The sequence below is a fragment of the Rattus norvegicus genome, chromosome 7 (genome assembly GCF_036323735.1).
Source record: "Rattus norvegicus strain BN/NHsdMcwi chromosome 7, GRCr8, whole genome shotgun sequence".
NCBI classification, from domain to species: Eukaryota; Metazoa; Chordata; class Mammalia; order Rodentia; family Muridae; genus Rattus; species Rattus norvegicus.
Window position 1 is genome coordinate 54397327 of NC_086025.1, and position 11264 is coordinate 54408590.

The following is an 11264-nucleotide window of genomic DNA, read 5'->3' on the forward strand; positions in this document are numbered from 1 at the left end:
ACCATCAACCTGATTCAGAGTGTGGCCAAGGGCCACAGATAAATCAATGACTGCCAAGGAGTGGGGAGGAGCTCCAGCGAAGGAGAGAAGGAAGCTCACAGAGAAAGTAAAGACGGCGCCAGAAATCAGATGCACCTACGACTCGAGGAATCAGAAGATGGTCTGCCTCCTCCAGAACCTCAGAGACAGACGGAAGCGAGACTCCCTGGAGCCATCACAGTTAGCAATGCCGTGCTGGCATGCTGATTTTGAACTTCTGTCCAAAACTGTCATTCGAAGCCACCAGGTATGTGATTTCTGATAGCAGCCCTAGGAAGTTAATACACTCTCTATGACAATAAATGTGTAACTCCCACTTAGGAATCTTAAACAACCCCTACCACACTCTCAATGCCTGGTCTCTCTTAGGACACCTCAAATGCGATAGGCAAAGCAGACAGAACTGAAACATTTACCACAGCACCCATCTCTCTTTGGAACATCCCACCTCCCCTCTCACTATAGAATTGGTTGTCCTGCCATCTGAGCATGCTCCGTCCAGATGCTCTCTGTGCCATGCCGGCCTGGGTCGAAGTTCACCATCAAAGTGTCTTCCTTTATCCCCCTACGTGTTCAGTTGGCGTCTCTGGACTGGTGTATTTACTGATGGAAACAAGTTCTGTAGCATGTCCCATCTTAAAATCAAAACCAGACCAACTCTCCAATTATATTTCTCTCCCTCTGCACACCTCTAGTTACTGACACATTTCTTGGTTCCTACTCCACAGTGAACGTCCCCCAAAGTGTTATCAATTCCAGCCCCTCATCTACTCTCTTTCAACCCCATTGACTGACTTCTCCCCTGTGATGATTTGTATATGCTCGGCCCAGGGAGTGGCACTATTTTGGTATAGCCTTGTTGAAGGAGGTGTGGCCCTGTTGGAGTAGGTGTGTCACTGTGGGTGTGGTCTTTAAGACTCTCACTCTAGCTGCCTGGAAGTCAGTCTTCCACTAGCAGCCTTCAGATGAAGATGTAGGGCTCTCAGCTCCTCCTGCACCATGCCTGCCTGGATGCTGCCATGTTCCCACCTTGATGATAATGGACTGAACCTCTGAGCCTATAAGTCAGCCCCAATTAAATGTTGTCCTTAAAAGAGTTGCCTTGGTCATGGTGTCTGTTCACAGCAGTAAAACCCTAACTACGCCCCATGGAAGCCACTTGAAAGGTCATAGGCAACCATCTTTTATCTAAGTAATTATATGAATGGTCCATTATCTGATCCTTTTCAAACACTGTTTCCTATCTTAACCTCATGCTCCCCCCACCCCTCTCTCCACTTTGCAAACCACTCTCACTGGGATACCCATGCCCTCATTGTTGCTCTTTTCTATCTATTTTACCTTCTCCGTGATCTGATCCAATCTCAAAAGCTGTAGGCATCACTGTTAAGCTGGTGACTCCCAGACTCTCAAAAGCAGCCCTCGCCCTTCCTTGGGATTCAGACTCAGTTAGCTAACTACCTCACCATTGCTTCTATTTGGTCATCTCAATGCTTTCTGAAATGTCAAGATGTCCCCAATACACATACACACAGAGAGACACACAGACACACACACACAGACACACACACACAGAGGCACACACACACACACAGACACACACACACACAGAGACACGCACACACACACACACAGACACACACACACAGAGACACACAGACACACACACACAGAGACACACAGACACACACACACAGACACACACAGACACACACACACACACACACAGACACACACACACACACACACACACACACACACACCTGTACTTTCTTTCCTTTTCCACCTCTAAATCAATCACACCACCATGTATGTCTTCTGACTCTCACACATGGCATCATTCTTTCCAGACAGCCTGTCTTCCTTCCTATCACACCCTATCCATTTGAAAGTCCTTCTGTCCTGCTTGACACTGTCCACGAGTTTTCCGTGACATAAAAATGAGAGCCTGACCTCTAATGCACCCATTGGCACTTGCTACAGGCCAACCACCTCCTCCTCTCCTCATCCCCATGGGGCCCCAAAGCTTTCTCAGCTTGGTGACTCTGTACTGCTTCTCGTTGCCTGAGACGATCTCCTCCCACGTCAGGCCCCTCAGGTACGGTCTCTTCAGAGGCCTTTCTTGATTGCTGTAACCCAAGTGATCCACTCTCCCTCCCTCCATCATGGCCCCCATACTGGCCTCTGGGCTTAACGTTATCTTTTGCTTTTGTGATCGATGAATCTTCTTGTTGTCTTTTGAAGACATTTTTAAAGTTTTGTGTGCACATAGGTGTATACATCCCAAGCTTGTCTGGTGACCGCTGCAGACAGAAGAGGGTGTGGGATCTCCTAGAACTGGAGTTAGTCATTTTTGTTGTTGTAATTGTTTGGGAATCTTACATTTGTGCTCTGATCATGCTCACCTCCCAGATTTCCCACGTCTGCATTCCATCCCCCATTACCTTCCTCCCAACCCCACCCTCCCCCCAAAAACCCAAGTCCATTTTGCATGGTCCATATATACACTGGAACATGGTAAAATTCCTAGTGGCCAGTGCCCCAAAGGAAGACGAGTCATTGAGCCAGCAGCCAGCAGCCAAGACCTGGGACAATAAGGGGGCTAGCTCTCCCACACATACACAAAAACCTATACCACAGAGCTGTGGGCCAGCGAGGGGCAGGGCTAGCTCACTGTCACTCACAGATCTTAGCATGGCTTCAGGCAGCAGCCCAGACCACAGGCGTCCACTCCGGCTTTGTTGGCAACACACCATACCAGGCAGGTCTTTGTCATTTTTATTTGTTTCCTTAGCTTCTTTTTAGCTTAGAAAAGCCAGCCCATTAGGACAAGGTCTCTGCTTGACATGAATACAATGGGGTCCTAAGAAACACACATTTCCCCCCAACTGACTGGCTCAATAAACAAAGAGAGAAATCAGTAATGATTTGTGCCCTGGCACTCTCCGGCATCTGGCATAGGTGTGGGGGTCAGAGGTCAACATTTACAGAGTTCGTTCCCTTTTTCTTAGGCAGAGTCTCTCATTGCTTTACTGCCATGCTGCCTACTCTAGACTGGCTGGCCACCAGCTTCTGGCTAATCCTTCTGTGTTGGTCCCCTATCCCTATGGATTACAGACACATGACACAACAACCTACTTCTTTTTAGTGTGGGTTTAAGAGATCTGAACTCGGTTACCAGGCTTGCAAGGCACACCTTGCACTTGCTATCTGGATGACTCTTAAGCAAGGTATTAGCTTCAGGATTAAGTTGCACAAGGGAGAAGGAGAGATACCCGGAACCTCTGTGAGCAAATAAAATGTTAACACTAGAAATAAGCCAAGACTACTGACCTCTCTGCACCAGGCACCATTAAAGAACAAAACAACCACAAACAGAGATAATATAATCACCTTTTCTTTACAAATAGGGAAACATAAGGACAGAGAGGTCCACTCAACCCTAGACCTAGAAATAGCACATTGCAAAACCACACGATTCACAGCTGGGACGAACGACTCAAAGTCCATGGTCTCAACTACCGTCCCACACGCAGCACGAAAAGGCTCAATAAATAACAACCATTATTGCTAATTGGGCTTGAGACTAGGGGTTGGCAAACATTTCCTGTACAGAGTCAGATGGTAAATGGTTTAGGTTTTATGGTCCGTAGGGGTCACCACTCGAGTCTGCCACCACAGCACCAAAGCCTCGGTAGGCAGCGTGGACGTGACTGGATGTGTTCTAATGAACCTTATTGGCTGGGAAGATGTGGACTCGAGGTCCTGGCTTGTGGCCGTCTGCTGCACATCAGCAGGAAATACCTGACGATACGAGTTGTTCTCTCTGCAGTCCATAAGGAAGTTTAGTGCTAAAGAGTAAAGCGATATAATCCTGTGTCGGTGGTGCTGGTTTGCTCGTTTAAAACATACGAAAGGACAAATTTGGTGAGACAGGCCTGAAATTCCAATGCTTAGGGAGCTGAGGCAGGAGGATTTATAGTTTGATGCCAATCTGGGCTACCTAACAAAGTATTATTCGTAAAACCTAAACCCAAGCCAAAACAAAAACACGTGGGACAGTGTACTGAATAAAGAGACCATAGACTAACCTCCCTTCTGGTTACCTCTATGTTAGTGCCTGTGTATTGAACACTTAGGTTCCAAGACACAGGGGAGTCTGCCAGAAACCAGGCTTACCTCAGAGTTGGAAAGATGGCACCAGTAATGCCAAGGCGACTTATGAAAACCGTCTCTTGGGAGGGTTTATCTGGGGGAAGACACTGGCAAGCCTAATGGGTTTCAAATGAAGTACATGCAGGTGGCCGAGGTCTGAGCTGATCTCTTGATGCCACACTTTAAACTGATCTCTTAATACCTCCATTTAAACTGGAAATCGCCTTCACTTTAGGGATCCCAGCATGAAAGAGGAGAGGAGGTGTGTTCTCTGCATGGCTCATGCCAAGACCACGTGGTTTCTAACCAACTGCCCACACCAGACAGAAGCTTGCAGAAAGCCTAAATCACTTGCATGATCTGGCTGGTTCTTTCTGTCATGGGCTTTTTCTTGTCCCATCTCCTGGAAAGTGTACGCTGTCTCCACACAGCTGTGGTGCAGATAAAACAAGCTCCCACGTCTATAAGAGTAACTTTACACTGGAGGCGATGCTGTCTAAAATCCTAGCCGCAGAGGTGAATCAAGTCTGCCCTTAATGAAGGTAACTTTCTGACCCACTGGGTCGGGCAGCGAAAGCCCTCTGAGCTCATGACCTTCTAGAAGTGGGACATGGTCTTGGGGCACTTGCCATTTGCTCTTTCTCCACGAGCCCAGATTCTGCTGAGACAGAAGAAAGCGAGAAGAAGGGTGCTGATTGTTTGAGACAGGAAGTGGCGATCCCAGTGTGAAAGACAATCAATCAATAGACTAGCAAGGTACTCCTTGCCTGTGGGAATATCTACCCCAGGACCAGCTCCAGCAATGGGCAGTCTGCCCTGTCTACCCCAGGACCAGCTCCAGCAGTGGGCAGTCTGTCCTGAACATTGCACTTGGCTGTTCCTGGCTTCTGATCCTTCCCTTGAAAAGTCAGGAGCATCAGCCCATCAGAGTCAGTATTTCACTTTGGAGAAATAATATACAAGGTCCACTTTAGGCAACTTGTACCTGTGTCTGTCTCATAATAGTGGAATCTGAATCTTCCCACCAATGGTTGGTCTTTGTCTCTGCTTTCTCTGGCCCATTCACTGGGCCGTTCTGCCACTGGGCAATTCTTTCTTCTTTCCCTGCATTTGGCTCTGTTGAGTGCCTCAAACAGAGCTGCAATTCAACAAGGCTGGTTGACGGGAATAGGGGCTTGCACCGTTCTTTCATTCTTTTCGTAAATATTAGGGAGCAACCGCTGTACAGTGCACGGTGTCAGCATGTTGCAAGCTTTCTCTCTCCTCTACTCAGCAGAACTACCTCACCATCCTCGGAGCCTTTCTCGAGTACTCTAGGAAATTTGCCCGTTATTTTACTGCTCCAGAGCCATCTGTGTTTTCCTAAACCTTGTGTTCTCAAGCAACTTGTATATAGCACAGTGGTTCTCAACCTTCCTAACACTGCGACCCTTTAATACAGTTCCTTATGCTGTGCTGACCCCTCCCCCAACCACGACATTATTTTCATGGCTACTTCATAAACTGTAAGTTTTTGCTGCTGTTTTATGAACTGTGATACAAATATCTGTGTTTTCTGAGAGCCTTAGGTGACCCCTACGAAAGAGTTGCTGGACACACACACGCCCAGGGCTGACCCATAGGCTGAGAACTGCTTCCACAGCAGCTAGTTCTGCCTTCCCCGCATCTGTACTGCCCTCTTGTGATAATGGCTGCCCGGGGAAACAGAAACAGAAACCATTCAGAGCTTTGTTGATAGCTTTCTAGAGAGGCCATTCCTGAGAGACTCTGTCCTTGCACAGTCTGGGGTTCTAAAAACCCCCACCACAGACGTGCAGGGAAGCTGGATTTTGGTATTCTAGTTTAAAACAAAAACCAGCATCAGCATAAACTTCGACTGGCAAAGCTTTAAAATACAAAAGTATACTATCAACTTCAATTCTTTAACATCAAAATCCTTATACGGGAAAATGTCTTATATAGGACAAAGACTCCATGGAAGGGAGAAAGATTGCTTTCAAATGTACGACGGTTTGCCAAGAGTTTTACTGGTTTTTTAGACCTTGATTAAATAAACACACACACACACACACACACACACACACACACACACACATTTTGGGTCAGTGGTTAAGGATACTTGCTGCCATTACATACATATGTGTAAGCAAGCACTCACACATACACATACACTAAAACTAAATCTTTAGAAATTATACTTTGCATATTAAATAGTACTACGATGGAATGATTTGATACCGTTTTATCAAAAGTGGAGGGGAAAGAAAAAGAGGGGAGATTTTCAGGCTATTAAATCCCTCCCCCAAAACAATTTTTAGTCACGTTTTAAAAATGGGTGAGTATGACACATGCATTCAGTGACTAATCATGTCTAAGTCCCACTTCACTTGTAACCAGTGAAATTACATGCAAAATGACACTTGATTCCAAACAGGGAGAAACAAATAGGAATATGGTTGCAGCAGATCCCCCAACACACACACATATACACCCACTACACCACATCCAGTTTTGCCGACTTTGTTCTAAAGAAGCTTTTTATTCTTTAAGTTTTAGGGAAAGGATAGTATTAAAATCTAAGGGACCAGTTTCATTCAACAGCCTGCAAGTTCCACCTAAAGAGGTGGAGTAGACATGGCTTAAATAGGCACTCGGTGTTTGTAAATAGCGGAAGGAATTTTTTTTTTTTTAATTGGCAGCTAGCTGTAGTTGTCTGGGCTTGTGCCTCTGTTTCCCCAGTATTTAGCATTTTTCCTACTTACACGCTCAGAAAAAAAAAAAAGGCTGTGCATGGAAAATGGGATCCTTCCCCATCAAAGAGGTTGCGCAGTTTAGTTTGAGGCTAAAAAGGAAACTGAAGGATAGTGATGATGATGATGGTGGTGGTGGTGGTGGTGGTGGTGGTGATGATGATGATAAGTATAAGTATATACCGTGTGGAATACATATCCCAGTAACTCCAGAAGAGATTTATAGAAACAGTACCCTAGAGCTCTCTATGGGGACAGCAGGTGAATGGTGAGAGTCTAAAAGCCTTTCAGAAAAAACAAAGGCCAGAGACCAGGTTTCCTCAGTAGTAAAAGGAGACAGAATCTTTCTGTGTCTGTCTACAAGATGAATGGTGGTTTCTCTTTCAAAAGAAAAGTGTCCTGGCAACTGTCACATAAGATGTGACCCTAGAAAACATCAGGAGAACGGTGTTGCATTAGTGTGTGGGGCACACACCAAGCAGGACCCGGGTGCATGGTGTCAACCCTGGCCTCAGTTGCAGGCAGGACTCTGGGGGCCCGAATGCAGGATCAAAGGAACACAGTGACTCTCACGGCTTCATTTGACTTTCCTGCCACTTCCGGCAAAATCTAAACCATAGAGATGACCTCATCGTACCCATTCCTTTTGGCTGTGACCCGGAGTCTTAAAGTGCCTTTGGTATGACGTGCCTTCTTAGTGCGCAGCGTCTGTTGGGCCTTACTTCTTTTCAATCTTCACTAAACTCAAGGCCAGAGTCACTTTTTTGAGCATGCTACTAACTGTCCTTGAGCGAGTGCACCCTGCACCACCCTCATTCACCTTCATGAAAACCCCTGGGCCGTGTAAAAACCTGGCCACATTTCTCTTCCAGACAAAGTCTGAGCCTGGCTAATTGAAGTTCTCAACTATATATCAAACGGGGCAACAGGGCCAACCAAGGTCTTCCTAACTTGTTACTGTAAGAGTATCTTCTCTGTGAGATGTGAACAACTGCACCGCCATGTTGGATGTTGAGGAGGGAATGACGATGTGGAGTAACAATGCCACTGTCAATCATTTTCATCAGGGAGAAGAGAAGTTCAACTACCAAAGCAAAGGACCGTCAAGCCACAAGGTTTTTAGAAGCGTTATGAACAAACAGAAAGGTGGGAGCAGGAAGCGGGTGTCCCTTCGCTGTTTCAGGCTGATTTGAAGGTAGTTATGCTAAAGTCCACTAAGACGTTTTAATTAAAGCCTTACTTTTTTGTTACATGGTATTTAGTCATTTCAGAGAGAAGACAGATCTGGCGTTTTTATAAAGGACAGAAGGAATGGGCCCTAATACATGTAGACAGGTGACAAGACAAGGGCTCACTTGACTCTTAATGAAGAACCTAGGTAAGGCGGAATCCTCTGGTTTAAAAACCATTTCCCCAGCCTGCCCTTCCAACTCAGGAGTTATCTGATAGCGATCTTCCAGGGGCAAAGCATAAGTGGACTCTGCGGAACAGAGAGTGAAAGTGAGCGGAGACGCAGCTCCGGGAAGAAACCATGGCGCCCAGCGGGCCTTACCTTCAAAGAACTGCTGCAGAGCCTCGTTTTCATCCAGGACGTCCATGCTGCTCTGGTTCTGTGGCTGCCTCCTCTTCAAACAGGGGCTGCCAGACCTCAGGGAGCGTTGTCCTTGGGACCCAAAGTCTAGGAATACTCCCGGAAAGCCTCCATCGTCTTTTTATTGACTTGAAGCATTTCTTCGGCCATCCGCTCAAGCCGGGAGAGATGGCTAAGTTCTCAAAGATGACTGTAAAGCAAAAGGACGTGCAGCCACATAGGAAGTAGTGACAAATCTCTCTTGGTTCAGGGACTGCTTCTACTTTGCCCAGTGGGCTTTGTCTTAAGGACCTTTGCCCTTGGTGACACATGTAATTACATAAATGGGCAATAAACGCCGAGCCTTATCTCCTGTGGGCTCTTTGCACCAGTGGTTCTCCCATCCCCACCTCCATCAGCAGATCCAGTCAACCACCGGAAGAAAAAAAAGATAGCTACTTTTCCTTAACCTCAGAAAGGGGGCACATCAATGAAATCGGTGTCGGAGGCGGCCCAAAAGGCTGAGTTACTTTAAAGGCTTTGTTAGGATAAAAAGTTAAAATTTGTTCAACCTTTTTAAATGTAACATGCAAAATTACATTTTCCTCAGTACTTAGACGACTTCTTCAAAATACACTCGCGCACACGCACACACACAGACACGCACACACATGCACACACACACACACATGCACACACACACACATGCACACACACACATGCACACACACACACACACACACACACACACACACACACACACACCGTATCTCTGTAGCCCTGGCTGTCCTGGAACTCAGTCCATAGACCAGACTACCCTTGAGCTCAAAGAGATCCTCCTGCCTCTGACTCCTGAGTGCTGAGTAATAAAGGTGTGAGCCACCACACCCCACTCTACCCCACCCTCGCTTCGAAACCTATAAACTTTAGATGTAGACTAATTACGAAAGTCCCTCTGCACTGGGTTCTCGACGTAGAACATTTAAAACTATTTTTTAACCTCACAATCTTGAGACAGAACTAAACAAAAACTGCTTTCGCTGTTTAGCTAGTTTGTTTAGTAATCGCCTAAGAACATAGTTGGAAGGTAAACTGTCATTTGCCCCAACCTCCCTCTTTTCACTCCACTGATTATTCTGAAAACCATCCTGAGCCTAGCAAAAAACCTGGAAGAGCACTTCCACAAAATACCCATATACATTTCATCCAGATGTATTAGTTATTACCTTCATGTGCTTCGTTTTTCCTTTTTTAGTAGATAAACAGTTTCTCTTAGGCTGAGCCATATTAAGAGACTGTCACTGACATCTTGACATGTCACCTAAAAATAAATCAGTAAGTCCCCATAAAGTAACTGTTTGCTCATGTCACAAACAATTTCTACTAAAAAAATAACATCAATTTCATATTATTATATTGTATAGTTTCTCCCATTCCTGAAATTGCTGCTATATGACTTCTGGTTTGCCAGTCAAGCATTCATTAAGTCTTCCTGAATGGTCTTTGTTACAGCTTTGTAAAACATAGAGCGGGGCTGAGGATGCCACGCCCCGCTCATTCTGTTGGTAGAGTGCTGGCTTAGTGTGCATGAGGCCCTGGGTTCTATCCAGAGTATTGCATTAGTATTAGTTAGTTAGTTAGTTAGTTAGTTGGTTAGTTAATGGACAGAACAGTCCCCTTGCCGCTTCCACTAATTGCTCCTTTGTGATTTTGATGTTTGTGTCTAACCAGTCTACTGTCTTATAGAATGTGCCTTGTGAACTTGCCTCTTGTTTCACTATCAGGATTGGTATAGCTGATGTAGGATATTTCTAACATGTATTTTAAAATCGCACACAAATAGGGACTGGAGAGATGGCTCAGTGGTTCAAACCACTGGCTGCTCTTGCAGAGAACCCAGGTTTGATTCCCAGCGCCCACATGGCAGTTAAGAACCATCTGTACCTAGCTGTGGTTGCAGAGGATCCTAGGACTAGACCCTGGAACTAGGGCACATACCCCTTTCACGTTTACATAGGAACTAGACACAAAAGTGGTGCACAGACACGCATGTCAGCAACATACCCACACATAAATTTAATTGTTTTTTGTTGTTGCTTGGCTTTTTGTTTTGTTTGTTTGTTTTTTGCTTTTTGAGACAAGGTATCTCTGTGTAGCCCTGGCTGTCCTGGGACTCACTCTGTAGACCAGACTGGCTTGAACTCAGAGATCCACCTGACTCTGCCTCCTGAATGCTGGGATTAAAGGTGTGGGCCACTATGCCTGGTTAATTTTAAGTATTTCTAACCAATTACCTCTCTCTCTCTCTCTCTCTCTCTCTCTCTCTCTCACACACACACACACACACACACACACACACACACACACAGAGAGAGAGAGAGAGAGAGAGAGAGAGAGAATTTATTGGAAATAAGCAAATGATTTTAGGGAAGTTCAGGGAGTTTAAAGTCACATTGAGCCCCAGGTCTAAAAAGAATGTCCTTCCATTTTGTTTTGTTTTTAAGATTTATTTATTTATTTCATGTTTGTGGGTACATCATTGATGTCTTCAGATACACCAGAAGAGGGATCAGATCCCATTACAGATGGTTGTGAGCCACCATGTGGTTGCTAGGATTTGAACTCAGGACCTCTGGAAGAGCAGTCAGTGCTTTTAACTGCTGAGCCATCTCTCCAGCCCTGTCCTTACATTTTTTAATCGAAGGAATTTTCTACTTTTTTCACTTGACTTCTGTGATGCTGTGTGCTTG

The 11264-nt window shown here is 45.6% G+C and overlaps 1 protein-coding gene across 2 annotated transcripts in view; it reads right to left on the reverse strand.

Annotated features, from left to right (window-relative positions):
- Myrfl (myelin regulatory factor-like) overlaps positions 1-8771 on the reverse strand; it is a 116668-nt gene extending 107897 nt beyond the window's left edge. For both annotated transcript variants that reach the window (XM_063264422.1, XM_063264421.1), the window contains exon 1: positions 8497-8771. In XM_063264422.1, the coding sequence (XP_063120492.1) occupies positions 8497-8542 (46 nt within the window). In that variant the 5' untranslated portion in view covers positions 8543-8771. The remainder of the gene's footprint in view (positions 1-8496) is intronic.
- Between the last annotated feature and the right edge of the window lie 2493 nt (positions 8772-11264).